Raw genomic sequence first — 21,636 nt, forward strand, 5'->3', positions numbered from 1 at the left:
GAAAGAGCCTACCCTTTCATGGCTGTTTGATCAATAGAACTGTAAAATTCCCAAATGTACGAGTCAAACAAACAATTGTCAAAGACTCCAGCCACCCAAGCCACAGACTGTTCTCTCTGCTGCCGCACGGCAAAGTAAGATATCCACATGTGGAGTTTTCTTCGATGTGAAACTGCAAATAGGTTTTTCACATGTGAACTTGCAATTCCACATGTGAAAGGGACATTTTCACATGTGAAACTGCAATTCACATGTGAGGTGAAAACATGTTATTCTCCTCACATGTGAAATGGTGGCGTTAATATGTGAACTCTAAATTTACACACACACTTTCTAGGCAAGGCATAATATCGGGCCATTTCTCTGAGAGAGAGAGAGAGAGAGAGAGAATTACCTCCTTTGATGTTGTGTGTCTACTGACTCCATTTCTTATTTTTTTATCCATGCTTTCCTATCTTTATCCTCCACATTCAAATGGCTTCCGCTCTCATCCATTGTACACACATCCAGGAGTATTTGCCGTTGCCTGCTATATTAAGCATTACCTTCATGTGGCAGTTTGCAAATGATGATGTTTCTGGTAAGAGCACGCTGGTGGCCTGAGCCAAAGTGGTATCAGTGCTATTTTCCTTGGACAGATAATGAGGCGCTGCTGAGAATGTGATGGAGGCTGTCCCGTGCATACCAAAGAACAAGCCTCCATGCCAATGCAGCACTGAATAGCATGCTAATCTGCTAACCATAAGTTTGCACACATCAGGTGCTGTAGCATGCCATTGCCGACTAATGCGAGCTGTTGGAAACCACTTAAAACAGGGACGCATTTGCTTGGGTGCACACACACACACATTTTGAAAACACTCTGTCAAACACACTATATGCTCGAGCACACGTGCACACTCAAACTACATGCAGCCACACACGCACACATGCATACACACACATACATTTGAGTATCGCAGCCAGCCAAGCCAAGTGAGTCAACACAGGTCAAATCCCCTTTTAAGTGGATGGCTTTGGGTGCAGCAGTCTCAGAGGAACAAGAGGTGTGTTTGAAGTGTGGTTCAATGGAGATTGGAGATGCCCTTCTTAAAGTATTCTTGCTCTAAATACACATTGGCACATGGCAGGCAAGGGGTGGGGTGGCTTTAGCAAATCCTGGATGTGTGTTTGGTAAATTGGCAAAGCCCAGATTTCAAGGTTCAAGATTTAGAGGTTAGCTGCCATTGTCCATGTAAGCACTTTCTGTGCTAGCTAAACCTGCTTTAATGCCAGGCAGGTCGCAAGCATCCAACTGCTGTTTTTGACGTTTTTCCAAGGTAGTTATACGTCAGGAGACAATGTGGCAGTGAGCCTGTGAGATCACGTTGTTGACCGACATAGTAGAACAATTCCAAATCGATTTTCTTGATTTCTCTCAGCTAAGGTGTAGCCCCTTTCCATCTTCAATGAACAAAATATTTCTTGCCGTGTGTCATTTGAATAAGAGTCGCTGCAATCAAACTCGGTTTTGATTTTGCCTAACAGACTGATGATAACTGGAGGTGTGAACACAGATGTGAGAAAGCAAGGGGTTTGCCTGCGACAACAAAAGCGTAATTGAGGTGTGCCGAGCTGTGAGGGGATTAAAACGAGCGTTGTTCGGGGAACAATTCGAGTGACACAGCAGATTAACATGGGTTCTGTAACTTCTGTTCCTCCTCTACCTATCGATCTGTTTTCCCTCTGGGGGGGGGAAGAGATCTATTGTTTTCAAAGCTGCCTCTGCTGAGCTAATGTAGAGCATGGTTGAATGAACAAACATGTTCAGTTAGAGGTTGTTGATCAGTCTTAGAAGCTTTGAACTGAGTCCAGCTCTGAGAGTATAAGGGCTATCAGGAAAGACTACATTGAGGAAAGGAGGTCTAAGAAGTGGGAGTGCTATTGGAGCAGAGTTTTGCTGTGATAGGTGAGGAGTGTTGGCTCTGCCCAGCCCATTGCCCTGTCACTTTAGCTGCTCTGTCACACACACACACACACACACACACACACACACACACACACACACAGATGCCCTCAGCGCTCCAGTTTATTTGGAATCAGTGCATGAGCAATAAAGAAGAGGTGAGCGTAGCTCTCCAAGGTGTGATAGGGCCAACGCTCAGCTAATAAACCATCTCTAATGCAAACATTACATTTTCTCTCTCCCTCCCTCCCTCCCCCTCCCTTTTTCCTGCTAACACACAAACAAACACACACGCTCAATCTCTCTCTCTCATCCCTTATTCACATTTCTAGTCCTTATTTAATTTCCCCTTGTTTTCTCACTGCCCCCTTTCTTCCTCTGTTTGGCTCCCTCTTTCTCACTTTCTCTCCATCTGTCCACAACCTTCCTCCCTTCTTTCCACCTCTCCCTTCTCTTTCCATCCATTCATCCAGTAATAAAACTCAAACTCTCTCACGTACACATACTGTTCCCCCCACACACATGCATAGACTCCTCTCTTTCTCTCTCTCTCTCTCTCTCTCTCTCTCTCTCACACTCACACTCACACACACACACACACACATGCTGCACGTCTCTGCTGGGCTGAAGAGCAGAGTACACACGGAGCCAGACGCTCCCTTCAGTGTGCGCATCACACGTCTGCTGGCAGGAGCTGCCCTTCTCTCCTCTTTCTCTCTCTCTGTCACTCTCTTTCTCTCCACACCTCTCAGTACTCTGCAAGACTTTCAGCATGGAGCTGGCCGGAGTGGCCGTGTTGCCCCAGAGATACAGTACGTACCTGCTCTCTTTTCTTCCCCCCCCCCCCCCCTTTTTTCAATATTGATGTATTTTTCTTGTGATTTACATTTCATGAATGGGGATGCTTTTGATACATTTTTATGCTGTCTCTTAGAGGGAGTGTTCTGCAGTGAAATTAAAGTTGGTTCAGTACTAAGGTGCCTGCACCTTGCCTGCCGTTGGTTGTCAAACAGTACTTTGTTGTGGCAGGTTGTCTTTTTTTTATCGCTTTCCGATGTTTTGTTAGGGGGTTCGTGCAACATTATACGTAAAGCACCTGTATGCACCTGGGCTGCATGTCTGAGTTTATGCGTGAATGGGGATGTGCGGGAAGACCGTGGCGCACACCTTCCCGTGTAGTAGATCAATGTCTGGAGAAAGCCGCAAGAAGGATGAGATGAAAGAGCTGACCAGACAGGTGTTGTTATGATACACTTGGTTTGTTCACTTTGGAAAAGGGGATTTTATGGCATCTAGTATGTAGGTAAGAGTGGGGTAAGTTGAGCCAAAGGGGTAAGTTGAGCCACTCTTTCTGTATAACAATAAACAAAATGTATAATTTGAGCAAATATTTAGGAAGAGGTCATCATTTCATGGAGTCTGTGAAGGAAGAAACCACATGGAAAAAGTGGTAAGCAAGACTTTCCCCAATTCAATTGAATTTATTGTGTTAGAGGTTTCATGCTTCTTGTATCTAAACCAAAGTAGAGGGTCATTTTAAGTTTGTTCTTTAGATCAGTTGGGGTCTCTATAAGCTTCAATATGAAGTCTTAAACCTAGCATGAAAGTGCTTCCTTGTAGCTGTGTCGACTAATATAGTCAAAATGCTTGAGCCAATGGCAAGTTGAGCAAATGTAAATGTTTTCTTCCCAGGCTTGTCATTGTCATTCCTCTGTGTTTTCTTTCCCAAGGTGGCTTAGGAGGTGGCAGCCTTATCCCCTTTATTCGTCTCACTGCTACCTGGAGAGGGGAGTTGGTGGGAGTGCGTGTATGTGTACACAACTACGCATGTACACCCACACAGGAATAGAATGGCAATATTTACCCATGTATTCCCTGCCAATAAAGCTTTATTAGATTACGTGGAATTGAGAGAACGCGCGATAGAGCGAAATTTGATAAATAGATACAAAAAAAGTAGGCAGAGAAAGATATAGAAACCGAGAGAAAGAGAAACAGATGGAAGGAAGATCCGTGAGACATAGACCCAGATATAGGCTATCCGATCCAAAGCATGGACAGACTTTTGTGATCCGCCCCGGTGATGGTACCATTAGCTAAGTAGGTAGTAGTATGTATCTATCTCGGCTAGCAGAACACTGATAGGGCTAACTTTAGAAAGATGGGCATGTGCGAGAGAGAGTGTCTAGCTACTGTATGTAGCTGGTAGCCTACAGTGCCAGAGCTAATAACGTTCCTCTGTCACACTTCACAAAGTGATAGCGAGGAGTTCGAGACGTGTGAATGCAGAGCGGAGTGGCTCGATAACAAAGACAGTCTCGAGTTTGACTCCAACGAAGGCTGCCGTGGTGTTCTCAAGCATTTTCTCTGAAGCCCGTAGGGAGAGCAAGGGCATGCCAATTGGACATGGGTTCAAGCATACAGTAGGCTTTGGAGGAATATATGAATATGTGTTTCTTGATGTTAAACAGCTGTTTGTTGAGTAGATTGTTATTTCATTTGATGTTTTTTTCAAAATAAGGTGTCTTTTTCCTATTTCTATGGATCATAGCTGTGTATTATTCCATGTAAAAATCAAAAATGTGTGGTAAATCATTTTGTAGGTGTAATGTGAAGGACTGGGTGAAAAGCCTGCTGCTGTGGTCTTTCAGGTGTTTGTCTCTCACCTGAATGGTGACATTGTAACTCGATGAATATCCTAACAAAGGCAGTTTTATGCTGCATTGAATGCTACACAGTTCAGCTCTCTACCGCTGTTTCTGGGCGTGTGCAGGTGTGTGCGTAATTGCATTACACTCTTATTAACTGTGATGCAGTCACTGTGGATTGATTACATATGTATTCTATTGACATGACCCAGAGCTTCAGTTGAGTCATTTTAATGTGATTTGATGAACCAGAGGGGAAAGATGTTGTGTGACATTATTGTGTCCATTTTTTTTCTCGTTTTTACATTAAATTTATCTTGAGAGGTTACCATGTTGTGTCATCCTAATTATCTGCTACCAAATTGTTCTTGATGGAATAGACTTATTGAACTCGTCCATCAGCTTGGGTGCTATATGGCAAAATGTCATATTTTCTTCAACTACCCCTTTCTTTGACATTTAACTGGCAAGAGACTTGATATGATGAACATTATAACACACTGATAACAACATTATGACACACTGATAACGCACGTAATTCTGCCATGAGCGGATATTCTCAATAACCAAAGCACTAAAGAACCAAAGCACAAGCTTCGTAATGTGAAAGACATTCAACATCAGCAGTATGGTTTTGTGATAAGTGTTACACTATATCAGTAATGAGGAGAGAGAACACTTTCCCAAAGTGCTTATTTCCCATGGACGTTGACAGGTTTTCCAATGAGACTCCGTCTTCTTGTTTGCCTATTACCCCTCTGCCACTTTCAGCACCACTGCATGTGGACAGCTCCCGGGTTTAGGGGAACGTGTCTGAGGCTTACCGTATGCAGTGGGCTTCCAATCCCTCCTTTCACCCCTTAGATCTGTAAGACCCAAGGTTATTATAGTAAACTGAAACTAAAACGAAAACTAATCATGAAAAAACGATTTATTCAACTAAAATAACATAATTAACAAACCTGTTTGTTAAACTAAAACGTATCTTTTACTCCTAAATTAAATAAAATAAAATAATTCTTAATTTTGTTCAGTTTTGTTACATTTTTTCTAAACTTTGGGTGAAATTCAGATGTTTCTTTTATGGGATTTTCAAGCTTTTGGGGTGTTTCAAGCTACTGAACCTGGTGGGTAAATGCGGCCAGCATTTTTTAGCTTGTGAATGGGTGTCTTCGAGCAGTAAAGCTAACGAAGCTAACTGTAGGTGCATCTGTGACAGCCAAAAGTCGAACAGTGTAGTGGTTTTCCAACAGCAATGGCAGTGTCAATTAGCTGCTATTGTTTCTGAAAGTGTTCATTTATAAAAATCGAAAACTTTTCTATTCTCCCATATCACACACTCACGAACTGAAAACATAACGTGTGCACAATAATTGGTTAGTGAGGTCTCGTATCACTTTCATTTGTGTTCCTTATCTTCGCTGCGAAGTTTGTTCCTGTATCAATCACGTCTTTGATAAAAGAAAACGTATGATTGGTTAACAAATAGTGCCTACCACATTTCTTTTGCACCAGTCTCTGCACTTTTCCTTTTAAATCCAAGTCACGTTGAGATTTACTTAATCATGTAAATCTAACCTAACCCATCACCTTATGTATTACTGCCCCAGTGGCTAGAAGTGACATCCCAAAAAACAATACTAAATATAATACAAAATATAATATAAAAACGAACTGAAATGAAATAAAAACTGACTGAAACTAAACTGCATTTCAAATAAAAATGAATATAAAAACAACTATAATAATCTTGGTAAGACCACACACACACACACACACACACACACACACTCATTTAAACACTCGTGCACATTCACACACAAACACACATACACACACGCTGAATTGTTCTAAACAAGTCCAGACATGGTTTACTGCAGGTATTTGAGAACTACGGCCTATCCACACGCACACAGCAGGTATTAAAAGTATTCACCACCCTTGGATTTTTTTCACACTTTGTTGCATTACAATGTGAGATTGAAATTCATTTAATTGTGTTTTTATTGTGTGTCAATGATCTACACAAGATACTCTGTCAAAGTGGAAGAACAATTTGAATATAAAATAAATTAAAGGGTAGGTAGCAGAAACGTAACCACATGTAACTTATGGATTTGCATTAGTATACGCCTCAAAAGTCCCAATGCAAAGTTACACCTCACGTTTCTATTTTTCGAGTTATTACATAAAACCAGAATGATCTGAATGTCGAAATCATGTCGCAAAATATTTTTCCAGGGTGTGATGTAATATGGAGGACCCGGCAAGCCAGCCTATTTCCTATAATGTAAACTCCAACAGAAATAACTTCAAAGTAAACCAAATCTTTTGCGCTCATGACTACTGGTTTCAATAAAATGTTCAGCTAACTTACAAGCAAAGACTTGATTTAATTTATTGTTACAAATCAACTTGCAAGATTGTTAGCCAATTAGCCTGCTAACATTAGCCCTACCAGCCTGCTAATTTTACATTAGCATTGAATGAGTCAGCCAGTTGCTATCAACACCTAGCTTAAAACTACATTATACACTTAATATGTGTGAAATCTTTTATGAATGTATTGTAAAGTTTTTGAACTGTATAACTGTCTTAATTTTGCTGGACCCCAGGAAGAGTAGCTGCTGCCAAGGCAGCAGCTAATGGGGATCCATAATAAATACAAATACACCAAAGTTTTGGAAATACATAATGCCATCTAACCAGTTATCAAAGAATGCAAGCTATAGTATATACAGTTATCTTAGTCAAAATAGATAGATTCCAGATATCAGTCAGCCCGCATGAAAAAAAGATTGCAAAGATTGCAGTCAGAGTATAATGGCAGTTAGAGTGCAGTATAACTGCAGTACGCTACAAATACTGCGTCCAAAATAACAGTGTTTTACTGCAGTACTTTTGCAGTGTAACTGTAGTTACTCTGAAATTACTGCCCCCCCAAAATACCACAGTCGACTGCAGTTACAACACTTTTATTGCAGTTTCAAAACTGCAATCTTTTTTTGTAAGGGAGCTAGCACTAATCCAAGGTGGAAAAAGTTACAAAACTCCCGTAGCCTACTTCAGAGGCCAAGCCGAAAAGTTTACGAAACAAAAGGAGAGCAGGTGAGGTACTACACAATTAGAGCAAGCAGGTATGATTTTCTCTTTGATTTTGAACCCATGACAAGAAGGCTCCAGAGCCTGCCGTCCTATCGGGTTCCCACTAGATAACACAGCCACAAAGTCTGTGATGAGCATGAGGTTGCCTACTTGTTTACATCACATTGGTGGATTGAAGCTCACCACCGTCAACACTTGGTCTGGAATATAATTACATGCTAGCATGGCTAGTGGCTAACATTAGCCAGCTTGAGCTTGCTACCGAGCTAGCATACGAACTGGGTAGCACAGAGTAGATTCTCCATATGACGTTGAGAAATAGTGCAAAGTGGGTAGTTTAGAAGATATATCCAGATATAAGTTACAAAATATGAAATAACCCCAAAACATAAATATGTTTGTACTTCTAGCTAACCAGATCGTGACTACAACTAAGTTATTAAGTCTCTAACCACGCTGTAGTGGCTTCCTTTCCTCTACCATAGCCACTGCCCAAGCCTGAAGCGGGGTTGTTTGGTACGCATACAGTCCACACTCAAGGTTTCCAAAAAGCCAAACATTCAATGTGATCCAGGGATATGGTGCAACAAAAATGTTTATTCTTCTTATATCTAACAGGAAAATGATTATCCAATCAACTTAAAAGCATAGATTACTTGACATGGAAAATACATAATATGTCCTGTCTGTCCTGTCTGTCCTGTCTGTCTGTCTGTCTGTCTGTCTGTCTGTCTGTCTGTCTGTCTGTCTGTCTGTCTGTCTGTCTGTCTGTCTGTCTGTCTGTCTGTCTGTCTGTCTGTCTGTCTGTCTGTCTGTCTGTCTGTCTGTCTAAAAAAAAAAACTATACCGCTCCTGCGTCTAGCAAGGACTCCTCTCCCCGAAGGCCCAACTTCCTGCCTTTATCCTAACACACTTGCCACATTACAATGAATGGGCAAGAGGGGGGGCCAAAAACGAAGTTACACTAACAACAAATGAATACATCTCAGTCAGGTAAATATATATCATAAAGGTACGTACCTAATATTTCATCATATACATTAATATTTAATATATTTACACAAATGTACATGGAGCTCTGTATGTTCTGTCTTTAATACAAATATGTCCAAATCGGCTCTAACAACACTGTGTTGTTACATTGGTGAGTAAAAACTCATGCTTCCTACCCTTTAATGAAAAATAAAACGCTAACAGACCTTGATTAGATAATTATTCACCACCCTGATTCAATACATGTTAGAAACACTTTTGGCAGCAATTATACTGTAGCTGTGACTTCTTGGGTAAGTCGCTAAGAGCTTTGCAAACCTGGATTGTGCAATATTTGTCCATTACTCTTTTCAAAATTCTTCAAGCTCTGTCAAGGTGGTGGGGATCATGCCTAGACAGCAAGTCTTACCATATATTTTCATGTCAACTGTAACTTGGCCACTTAGTGAAATTCGCTGTCTTCTTGGTAAGCAACTCCAGTGTAGATTTGGCTTTGTGTTGTAGGTTATTGTCCTGCTGAAAGGTGAATTCCTCTCCCAGTATCTGATGTAAAGCAGACTGAAGTAGGTTTTCCTCTAGGATTCTGCCTGTGCTTAGCTCCATGTGACTTGACAATTTCTTACTCATTGGTCAGAAGAAGTATGGTCCAAATCGGGTATTGGGTACTATATTTATTGAATATTATCGCAATTCTATAAATTATAAATTATCATGGCTAATTTGGGTGCAACCAATTAGTTTAATTTCTCCAAGATACAATTACATTTCAACAAAATAATGTTTCAGGAATGCCAGTCTTACATGAAACTATTCCAGAACAATCTGAGACGGTGGGTGTCATGGCTTGCTGTAATGACATGGAAAGACATTCTTGAGGAGGAGGCGAGTAGAGCAATTGAGATTCTCCCTTGGTCTTTGTGGTGTTACATTTTCCTCTGTCACAGCAGTGACCCACATGGATATACCTGCAGTGCGGTATCCAAGCCCATCCTATTCCAGGAGATATTTATAACCATAGAACTGCAGGTTGGGAAACAATGCAACAGTTTGAGGCCACTATACCAGGTCATTAAGCGGTGAGAATTATTTTCTGAAGGTTAAAGACTGTATGAATCTCTCTCTCACACACACACACACACACACACACACACACACACACACACACACACGCACTGTCAAAATATTTCAAATATATCCCCTCAGTGATTAGTTAAAATGCATTATGACGACCATTGATTACAAGTCAGTGGCAGGGTAAACAGAGCCATCATCTGAATGTACAGCCTTGTCACTAATCAGGAAAGAGCCCCTTTGTTTATAGCCCCCTTGTCCTTCACATAACATTCCTGCTGGAGCCCCACGGAGTGCAAAATCCCCCATGATATATATACTGTATTATACTGTTGTATCTACTGTAGTGTTTTTTGTGGACATTACTGAAGTATTTACAATAGTGTTTTTGTTTCATTATCTTTAGCGTAGAAGTAGAGGCTTTATCCTTGAGGAAACCTCCTGGAGAAATACTGAAATAGCACATTTTCCATAACCGGTAGGGACTGTAGAAGGGACTTGGATCTGAACGGATAGATCAGAACGTTGCCTTTTTCTATTACCTGTATGGAACACATCGTATGGTCTATACTTGGCATGTAGGTTTCTCACTTATGGGTGTCACAAATTGGCATTTGGGGAATGGGCAGGGTACAGTATATGCAAACTAAATACTGTAGTATTTACTATAGTTTAAAAAAGTGTAGTGTTTTTGCAGACATTACTAGTATTTACTAGTGTTTTTTTTTTTGGGGGGGGGGGGGTAATACTGTAGTATTTACTATTAGGGCTAGGAATTGCCAGGGACCACACGATACGATATCACAATACTTAGTTGCCGATAGGATATGTATTGCGATACTCACAATTCTATATGTAATGCGATTCGATACAGTGATTTTATTGCAGTTCAATGTTCCAAACATATTGCCCATCAGATGTCTGCTGCAGAGAGACAAGAGAGAGCCATGAGAAAAGTTTTGATCAGTCATGGAAATATAAGTGCTGAAAACAAGAGTTTTGAGTCAGGTACAGTCAACTAGCGCAAAATTAATATTGCGATATTGTCAAATGATACAATATATTGTCAAAAATTATATCCCGATATGTAACTATCCCCATCACTATTTACTATCGTATTCTACAGTATACTACAACGTTCTATAGTAAATACTACTACATATGTGTTCTACCCCAGCTCTAACACAACTGATTTAACTGATCACATAGCCCTTGATTTGTTTAATGAGTTGTGTAAGTTCTGGGCTAATTGAATTGATACACCCTTGAATCGCAGGGGTCCCCAAGGAATGTCACGAGAAACACCGCGTTTAGTGCCTGAGTCAGGTCTGGAAAGTGCTCTTACTTGAAGCGCACCACCTTGTCACCTTTCACTATAAGGAAGAGACGTGGCGGTGGACATTTGATTGAGTGTATGGGAGGACCTGTTTGATGTCCTGATAAAATGTGAACCCATGATTAACCTCGATGACAGACGCCCCCAGGACAAAGTTTGAGGGACTTCTTGTTTCCAGGTGCTTGTTAGCAGCTCTCCTAGGCAAGGTTGTGCTCTCTCCCTATTGTGTTACGGCACCTCTCTCCATATTTTGGCGAGAAGTAGATTATATAATCATGGCATAAAGTACTCTGTAAATCTGATCCTTAAACAAATGGTTAATCCCGCAGAGATCAAAGGAGCAGACATTGTCTGCCTCCTAAAAGATAGTAAAAGCAGTATGCAAATGCTTAATTGTGCTTCAGATATTTATAGCATGCACATGTTTGAACAGGATCATTTGAGATTTCACCCTGATTCACAGCACTCAGTGCTATTGCTAATTAGCTAAATGTTTTTATGTTAACTGAAACTTCAGCAGAGATTGCGAACAGGACTTCACAACCCTCCCACGAAGAAGGCATTTTCAGAGGGTGGGGCGTGCTGTATTATACCAAAGCTTGATGTAGGAACACTGTACCTGTACGGTAAATAGTAATGCAAAGGCAGATGCATACCTCCCAGCGCTATCCCATCAACACAAACGGAGAGGGAGAGAAAGAGATTATATTTCATAAAGCGCTCGTCTTGCAGATCCTCCACTCCTATTTGTCTGCCATTTATTCAGTTTTAGCACATAAAGGCTCTTAGTCAACTGTGTGTGTGCATGCGTGTCTGTGAGTGAGTGAGAGCAGATGTGGAGAAATTCGAACCCTAGGTAGTTATCCAAGTCACCCTAGGTGAAAAAGAGGCACACATACAAAAAAACAACAACAGAATTTGGGCCTCTCTCTCTTCGCCACAATAGTTTTAATAAACTCGGGAGGTTTTCTCTCAGTTCAAAGTGAAGCACATTCGTTGGCATTTTTAAACTGCAGGGGAAGCAGCAGCAGCTCCAAACCAATCAAAAGGCAATTGGAGTTCACCTTCCGATGAGATGTAATCATTTGGAGTGCTCTTTCATCATGGGCATTTAAAACTTTGGTAGGTTTGAAAATTGTATTTTAAATTACGCTGCAAACAAGGTTTTTCACAGATTCAACAACCTGACTTGATTGATAGAGTAGATCGCTCTTATTTGAAGACATTGCAGTAGCTTTCTGCATGTATAAACCCACTTTTAGTTGAGTGACCACAGAGTTAGTGGACCATTGTCTTGCTTGTGGCTGTCTTCAGAGCCTACTAAATAGTATGGAGGTCTGTGATTCGAAACACAGCCCATGATTCCCTGTCTTAGTGTCTTTTCAAATAGTAACCATCCAATGGGAACCAGTGAATCTGATCATGTCAGTAAGCCAGATAGACATTAGAGAGCTTTAAGATCATTAGGAAGTGGCGTTTCACTCGAGGGAACACATTACAGTAGCCGAATCCTTTTACATGTTTATCCCTTAATTGTTTGGATAATGAGCCAAGATCCAGCTCAGATTATTTAATCCAGGTCCAAATGATTCTGTTTTGTCTCAGATTCTATCCCCCCCATTAGCTCATATTCCCCTTTTTAACTTCAGCCTTATTTATAGTGTATGACGTGGTATTGGTGCACTGTATCTGGTTGGTATTTCCCTTAAAATGTCACCCAAAATAGATATGAGGGTTAAAACAACACAGGATCATTTGATCTGCGTTAAACACAACAACAACAAAAACGGACCCATGGAAATCCAAGAATTCCACCTCTTTGACAGTCGAACATTCAAACAACAGATATGTAAAAAGGTGACAGTGTTGGAATCCCAGCCCAAGCATTTATTTGTCTTTGTTTTATCTGTCTTGGAGAACAGACACTCACACCCATCCTCCACTTTGTTCCTTCCTCTTAATTACCCTGTTGCATGATTTCACAAAAGACGAAGAGCGTCTCCATCGCCAAGCTTTCATTTAAGGACATAGACGAGATGCAAATCAGGGCTCCTGAGTGGCGCAGCGGTCTAAGGCACTGCATCTTAGTGCAAGAGGCGTCACTACAGTCCCTGGTTTGAATCCAGGCTGAATTGCATCCGGCCGTGATGGGAAGTCCCATAGGGCTGCGCACAATTGGCCCAGCGTCGTCCGGGTTTGGCCGGGGTAGGCAGTCATTGTAAATAAGAATTTTTCCTTAACTGACTTGCCTAGTTAAATAAAGGTTAAATAAAAATACCATCTCGCCGACTCCATCTCGCTGGTGCTGCCAGACAAATATCCCAAACCATTTAAAGAGACGCAAACCCTGTCCTCTTCCTTCCCCGCTACTCCTCCTCCTCCTCCTCCTCCTCCTCATTAATCTCCTAGTTTTGAAATCTGCCATACAGTATGCAAGACATGGCCAGGCATTTCCATCTCTAAATGGAGAAGAAGACACTCTGCGCTGCGAAGCCGTAGACACATTGTGCTTGACTGCTTTAATTGTGGAGGTCTCGATGGGGCACGGTTCTCTGAAAGCCTCTGTGCTGCGCTCTTCCCCTTGTCTCCATCTGTCCTTTAACCCATGAACAGATGAGTCACTAAGACTCGCAATGAATTCATGGGAAGCTCCTCTTTCAGAGATTCTCTCAGATGAGACGAGGCAAATCTAATTTGGGCATTCACACCCATTCCCCAACCCTCCCTGGACTAAGAGAGCTGCAGAGACCGAGGAAGGAAGCGAGGGCCAGAGAGCTGGGCAAACTCACTTTGAAATGTCAATTTTGTTTTGTGAATGCCATGTTTGACTGAAAGTCCCAAAGTAATGGCATTCTACAGGGAATGGAAATTAGAGTTGTTCATGTCCATCCATTCATAAATGTTATAAAAAATTCCATTCAGTATGTGCTCACAAAACAAGACAACTGAAGGACTCCCTATCGTACTCTTGCAGCCCTTCCCTCCATCCATCCTTACCTCCCTACCTCCTTCCTTTTTTCGTCTCTTCTTTGAGAGTGCCCAGCTCCAGACCTGTCCTGGAGCTGCCCACCTTGGCTCCACCTCCCCTGACCTTTCTGTCGGATGAGTGATGATGTCGCCCTCTCCCTCTCTCTCTGCTTCTGTACCGGTCTTGACCCCCTTTACTTCGCAACCAGGAAAGGTCAGCTGCATTACGGTGTTGGAAAATGTCATGCCGCCCTTTGTTGGTTCCAGACGCCAAACAAAATCAAACCCTCCCTTTGCAGTCGACGAGCCATCCAGGAGACATAAAGTTGCCCAGAGGGAGCGGGGGATTTAGAGACAGCCGTGTTGCGAGACAAGGGGGGAGTATAGGAGAGGTGTGTGTACTGTGTAGCGTGCCCCGTTGGGAATGGTGGAGGGCCAAACGTTGCTTTGTGGAGACACGGCACACGACGTGTGCTGACTCCATTCACATGGCCGGCAGTTATCACTAGTCACTGTGATCAGAGGGCCTGTCCCATTTCCTCTGCAAAAGGATCTGTCAGAAAGCGCCACAGGAACCAGAGCCCCTGGTGTGGGGGAATCCAAAAGGTGGTGCATCTGCCTGACTCGATTAATGGTATGCTTACATCACTGAGGTGCCAGATACTCTGTGCACAGACTGCAATATAATATCTCTGCTCAGATTGAAATGGGGTAGAAGATTGTAATTAGAATAAACAAGATGACGTGTTTTATTCCCAAATGCTTGGTGTACAGCCAACTTCATGCGCCACATGCACATCACCAAGATCAAATGAGTTCCCAAAAATGGAGGAGATAAAAAAAAACAATTGATTCCGTCAAATCAATTTGCCACTCTTAAGCTTGTAAGAGTTGCTCTGTGACGCTGGATGCGGAGAGTAAATAAAGGTATCTGGTCTGTGGATCTCTTTCATTATCTCTCAGGTCCCCAGCAGGAACTGGCCTTGCTGCAGTTACAGGTCAAGGCCGATAAGACTTTACAAATTAGTACTTTTGACAGTGCACCAATTTACTGGTAGCCGACCACAGCGCTGATGATTTGGCCTCCCTTAAGTCCTATTTCTCCCTCTTTTCTATTAACTCTGTTCCAGATTTCCTCTGTCTGCCTGTCAGCACATCCTTCATGTTTGGCCTGTTGAGCCAAGAGCTTCTCGCCAACCCTGCCACTGTGTCTTACAGAGGCAAAATGGCACGTTTTGTGGGAAGTGTTTGCGGTATTTACGGTGCATGTGTCTCAGATACTTTCAACAGACATCGAAGTAAGACTATCAGACACCGCATCGGAGATTAGTGCGACATTGTATCCCGAGGGGTTTGACAAAGCTACACTTTAATGCCTGAACATTTCATAATTCTGTTACCTTTGCACATATCCTGTCATATGATTGGCAGTGTCATTGTCATAACACCAGCATGTCATTGTTCTAACCCAACCTGTCATTATTGTAACAGATTGTTTGTCACTGCTATTACGTTGTTTGAACACAGCAATCATTTTTATAATATAAACATTGTTGTAGTTGTACTGTAGTTACTCCTCCCAAGTCCCTGCTCATGCAGATCTCTGCCATTGTTCTGAACAATGAATAAGTGTACACTATATAAAGATGACTCTAATTGGTCAAAGCTTTCAGAAGCTTAGGTTTGTTCCAATAATTATTCTTAGCTGCCTCTTACAGTTAGATATCATTTGTGTTTGTATATGTGTGTTTCTGTAATACCGTGTAGGCTATGCAGTGTATATGTGTGTTTCTGTAATACCGTGTAAGCTATGCAGTGTATATGTGTGTTTCTGTAATACCGTGTAGGCTATGCAGTGTATATGTGTGTGTCTGTAATACCGTGTAGGCTATGCAGTGTATATGTGTGTGTCTGTAATACCGTGTAGGCTATGCAGTATCATATGTGTGTTTCTGTAATACCGTGTAGGCTATGCAGTGTATATGTGTGTTTCTGTAATACCGTGTAGGCTATGCAGTGTCGTGTGTGTGTGTGTGTGTGTGTGTGTGTGTGTGTAAACTCAACTCTGCTCCTGGAGTGCTTCTAGCTCTGCTGCTTGTTCCCATCAGATGCCATGGAGCAGAATGCAGTTAGCTTCCTGTCAAATGGAGATTTCGGAGGATTCAAAACGCTGCCATTTGTGTGTTCTCGTTCCCCTCACCTTGTTGATCTTCACTGTGGGCTGAGGTGGGTTTATTCTTGCTTCGCTGGCACAGATTTAGGATATTATAGGAGAACTTGAAAGGCTGTAGCAAGCGCCCATCTTAAAATCACTAATTGAACTTAATGCATTCATAAGCTCAAGGCAGGGAAGGCAGGAGAGGAAGGGGGTAAAGAATGGGAGAGGAGATGGGGTGGAGAAGAATAAAAGAGAGAAGGGGAGTTGAGCGGAGGAAGAGCAGAGAGAGGAAGAAGAGAGACGAAGAGACGAAAACCATTGGCTAATGTCATCCATCTTTAATGAGGCATTGTCAGATGGATAGGTGGTCCCTGTGTGTGTGTGTGTGTGTGTGTGTGTATACACGCTCATGTACATGTGTCTGTGGCTATACTGTATGTGGTTGCACATGCTCTGTGTAGGTGTGTGTGTAATTGCATGTGTGCGCACGTTCGTTCACCCGCCCATGTGTTTGTGCACACTGCACTTTGCGTATGCTTGTGCTCCGTGGGTCTGTGATTGAGGGAGATCACTATGAATAATACAGTGTGTGGGGGATTGGGTTCTTCATTAGCCTCTGAGCACGAGTCTCTCTCTCTCTCTCGCGCTCTCGCTCTCTCTCACTCTCAAGCAGCCAGCCAGCAGCCTCCTGAGTGCCTCTCTTATACCTGGGAGAGGCAGTGAGAATGTATCCTAATAGTGATGAATAAGGGACCGAACTGACTTTATTCATCGAGGTGGTGTTGCATCAGTCCACCTACTACAGATCTGTGGCTTATTCAGCTTTGTAGTGGAATTACCATACCTTTGGTGTACGTGTTTGCATGTGGAGAGACATTCATTCTAAGGAAAAATACATGTGATAATGTGCAGCAGTAGTGAGACAGAGGTTGGTTTCTCAAGAAACTAGGCCTAGTTCTACTTTGCTGTCCACAAGTAAACCTAGCAGTTGTGTGTGTGAATGTTTCTCCCTGTTGTCCTCATAAAAACCCTGTCTCTTTTGCTTACACAACCTCTCTTTCTTTCTTTCTTTCTTTCTTTCCCTCCCTCCCTCCCTCCGCACTAAATGAAGTGTAAACTTTGGGAAATGAACACATCTAAACCATTACACCATGGTCTGTGAGTGTGTTTGGTGCTTTAGATGGACCGTGTAATTAGCTTTTCAAGGTAGCACAGGCATATACTTGCCTATTCTTTGCTGCTACCTCATATGATAACAGCCAGGTATGATTGTTGTGGTCCTCTGTAGCTCAGTTGCTAGAGCATAGCAGTTGCAACGCCAGGATAGTGGGTAAAAAAATGTATGCATGCATGACCGTAAGTCGCTTTGTGTAAAAGCAAATTCTAAATGGTATGTATTATTGATATTATTATGAATCTTAGACGTCACGGGATATAACTTTCCACACTCGTTCATTCCTGTCCCGTCCTACTGGTTCTTATATCAAACTCCTTCAGTATCTTATCTTATGTATCTTGTGTAACAATGCGTTTGGTGATTAACAGTATAAAATGTGGTAAAACATTTTTTGCACGGGCTCGGCATAAATTATGTAATTGCCATCACAGACGCTGATTGTAACTAGGCCAACTGTCATTTATGTAAAACACATGTTGATTTATGTAAAACTCATGTATGGGTTCACACTCATCACTGTGCATCCACATCTGAAACCTGACTGTGTGTAGTGTTGACATACAAGTAACTGTACTGAGCACATTTCTCTTTCCCATGCGATCGATCGGACTCATCCTGGCATCAAATTATTTTCATGATTCAATTTCCTTGAATGATTTTCCTCCAGGACGCCGTATGTATACCCACTGGGCTCCTGCCCTGGCTCAAACTCACAAACATCAAAAGAACACCACTGCCCGTAAAAACATTAACTCAACGGTACTTATCTCCAAGCAGACAAAACAGGAAGTTAGTCTGTCTTTTAAAAATCCCAGGAGATCCATACATGTTCTTTGCCGTCACTAAATCATGATGATCAAAACTGAAAGTACAACTATCCAAAGGTGCAGAATTATCGGGATTGCACTCTTTTAATGCATATTTCACCAAACAATGTCATACACATCAAATATTATACCTGATTTTTGTTTTAAATGAAAGAAAATCAGCACATTGTGTGTGTGCAAGATTCATTCATCAGTATCATCACAATCCAATTCCATGTATTCAATACATAGGCTGGTTTGCTTATAGTTCCACAATAGAAAATATGAATAAGAAAATATGAATAAGAAAAATATAAATAAATAATAAATGATTAACACCATATCTACAGTGCATTAGGAAAGTATTCAGACCCCTTGACTTTTTCAACATTTTGTTACGTTACAGCCTTATTCTAAAAAGGATCAAATAAAAATGTTTCCTCTTCAATCTACACAATACCCATAATGGAAAAGCGAAAACATGTTTTTGGAAATGTTAGCAAATGTACAAAAAATAATTTACTGATTTACATAAATATTCAGACCCTTTGCTATGAGACTCAACATTGAGCCCAGATGCATTCTATTTCCATTGATCATCCTTGAGATGTTTCTACATCTTGATTGGAGTCCACCTGTGGGAAATTCAAATGATTGGACATGATTTGGAAAGGCATACACATGTCTATATAAGGTCCCACAGTTGACAGTGCATGTCAGAGCAAAAACCAAGCCATGAGGTCGAAGGAATTGTCAGTAGAGCTCCGAGACAGGATTTTGTCGAGACAGATCTGGGTAAAGGTAACAAAAAGATTTTGCAGCATTGAAGGTCCCCAAGAACACCGTGGCCTCCATCATTCTTAAATGGAAGAAGTTTGGAACCACCAATAATCTTCCTAGAGCTGGCCATCTGGTCAAACTGAGCAATCGGGGGAGAAGGGCCTTGGTCACTCTGACAGAGCTCCAGAGGTCCTCTGTGGAGATTGGAGAACCTTCCAGAAGGACAACCATCTCTGCAGCACTCCACCAATCAGGCCTTTATGGTAGAGAGGCCAGACGGAAGCCACTCCTCAGTAAAAGGCACATGACAGCCCACTTGGAGTTTGCCAAAAGGCACCTAAAGGACTCTGCCCATGAGAAACAATATTCTCTGGTCTGATGACACCAAGATTGAACTCTTTGGCCTGAATGCCAAGCGTCACGTCTGGAGGAAAAAACCTTGTACCATCTCTATGATGAAGCATGTTGGTGGCAGCATCATGCTGTGGGGATGTTTTTCAGCGGCAGGAACTGGGAGACTAGTCAGTATTGATTTTGTTATTATGTTTGAGCAAAATAACACAGCATTCGCCATGAGAAAATGCATAGAATTGCAAGAAATTATCTTTAAAACTGCATCATTTTCTCTCAGTTCCATGGCAGAATATGTAAAATCATAGGAAATTAGCTTTAAAACTGCAACATTTTCTCTCCGCTTCATGGCAAAATGTGTAGAATTGCAGGAAATTAGCTTAAATATAAAAAAAATTCTCTACTCCGCCATAGATGGGGGCTTTTAAAATGTTCTTGCCACGCCCACCACCTACGCCCCTGTTTGATCCAGAAAAGACCCTGACATATAATTAATTTATAAGTCCAAAAATGTATGTAGCAAATAACCTTCATACAGCAGAACCCTTTCGCCATTTGAACGTTATCCATTAACCTGCCCCCCAAAATTGTATTCTGTCCACTGTTCCGCGAATGTCCTGCAAAATCGTTCCCTTGTCCCTCCTTTGGGCTTTTTAGATGTGGTAAACTTTATTCCTACTGCAACATGTTAACACCATCTTTTCAAAAGTGAGATTTTCACGTGGAGTTTTCTTACATGTCAAACTGCAAATGTGATTTTCACATGTGACATTTTTAACATGTGAAACCGCAAATTTCACGTGTGAAACTGCAATTCACAATTGAGGTGAAAACAACATCTTATTCTCCTCACATGTGAAAAGGAGATGTTTCACATGTGAAGCTGCAAATTTGACATTTGTTTGTGTGTGGAGACATTCATTTACATATGTTTCCCCCATGCCTTCAGTCATGACTGTGTGTGGTGAAATGTCAGTGCCATGCTGCCCACTGCAGACGGCTGCCCTAATTGTGCCCTGCAGCTTTACAGTAAGTGGGCATGGTGGCGGACGTGTGAGTGTTATTGTGATAGCTAGTCGTGTGTGTGTGTGTGTGTGTGTGTGTGTGTGTGTGTGTGTGTGTGTGTATATAGTGATTAGTGTGAGAACAGCACAGCAGCTACCGCCGCATGTGAAGACAGCCCCAGGAACTGAGCTTAGGCTAATCTCTCCTCAACCTGTCTCTTTCCCTCATCTCTTTCTGCCCTGTTGACCTGTGTGGGCAGTTCATATTTTCGAAAGAGAACCCAATTGTCAAAGGACATCCGGGTGGCCATATTTATTGAATGACTAGCATTAAGATAGTGGTGGTGACAAGAAAATGTAAGGCCTAACACTCATTGTCACACTGACTGTCACACTGACTCTAGGCTCACTTCTCTTATCTCTCTCTCCCTCATGCTGCCACGTTGACATGTGTGGGTGGTTCTGTCTGCAATTTATTTACATTGCTCTCCTTGCTCCTCCACACATGGCCGGAAGCAGCATTCATGACATCATGGATCTTGTTATCAGTCATGGAGTTATTTGTTATGAGGTCTCGAATGGGTTAGATTGGTCGGTGTCCTTATTTCACACTTTCCTATTTTCCCTTAGTACTCTTTTGGGGAGTGACAGTTAGGGCACTGTCCAATGTTTTTTCTCTCTATTAAATAACATTTTATTTTACGCCGTTCAAGATACCCAAAGGCAAGTCAGAGGAATGCTGCACAGGAGAGGCTAAACTAATAACATTTGGAAGGAAATTAGAAACTGCGAGCAAAAATTCAAAGCTGTTCAGCCATTATGCAGTTGACACCTCAGGTACGGCACAAACAACTCCAGAGAAAATCATTTGAATGTGCTGTGTGTGTGTGCATGTGCTTTGTGTGTGTATGTGCAGACGTATTTAACTATACTTGTGGGGACCAGAAGTCCCGACAAGAATAGTAAAGTAAAATAAAATAAAAAATATAGTGGGACATTTTTTAGTCCCTACAAGGTCAAATGCTTTTTCTAGGTTTAAGGTTATTTTTAGGGTTAAGGTTAGAATTAGTGTTACGGTTAAATTAGGTTTAGGGTTAGGAGCTAGGCTGAGTGTTAGTGTTCGGGTTAGGTTTAGGGTTAGGAGCTAGGCTTAGTGTTAGTGTTCGGGTTAGGTTTAGGGTTAGGAGCTAGGCTTAGTGTTAGTGTTCGGGTTAGGTTTAGGGTTAGGAGCTAGGCTTAGTGTTAGTGTTCGGGTTAGGTTTAGGGTTAGGAGCTAGGCTTAGTGTTAGTGTTCG

At 41.9% G+C, this 21,636-nt stretch overlaps 1 protein-coding gene across 6 annotated transcripts in view; it reads left to right on the forward strand.

Moving 5' to 3' along the window:
* Window positions 1-21,636, forward strand: part of LOC115168947 (1-phosphatidylinositol 4,5-bisphosphate phosphodiesterase eta-2) — a 178,744-nt gene that overhangs the window by 25,508 nt on the left and 131,600 nt on the right. Inside the window, exon 1 of one of the 6 annotated variants that reach the window (XM_029724500.1) lies at window positions 2,497-2,757. The exons of the other annotated variants lie outside the window; for them this stretch is intronic. Coding sequence (XP_029580360.1) covers window positions 2,718-2,757 — 40 coding nt within the window. The 5' untranslated portion in view covers window positions 2,497-2,717. Of the gene's footprint in view, window positions 1-2,496; window positions 2,758-21,636 lie in introns of those variants that run through there. 6 annotated transcript variants of the gene reach the window in all.

Source organism: Salmo trutta, chromosome 30, assembly GCF_901001165.1.
Source record: "Salmo trutta chromosome 30, fSalTru1.1, whole genome shotgun sequence".
In the NCBI taxonomy this organism is placed as follows: domain Eukaryota; kingdom Metazoa; phylum Chordata; class Actinopteri; order Salmoniformes; family Salmonidae; genus Salmo; species Salmo trutta.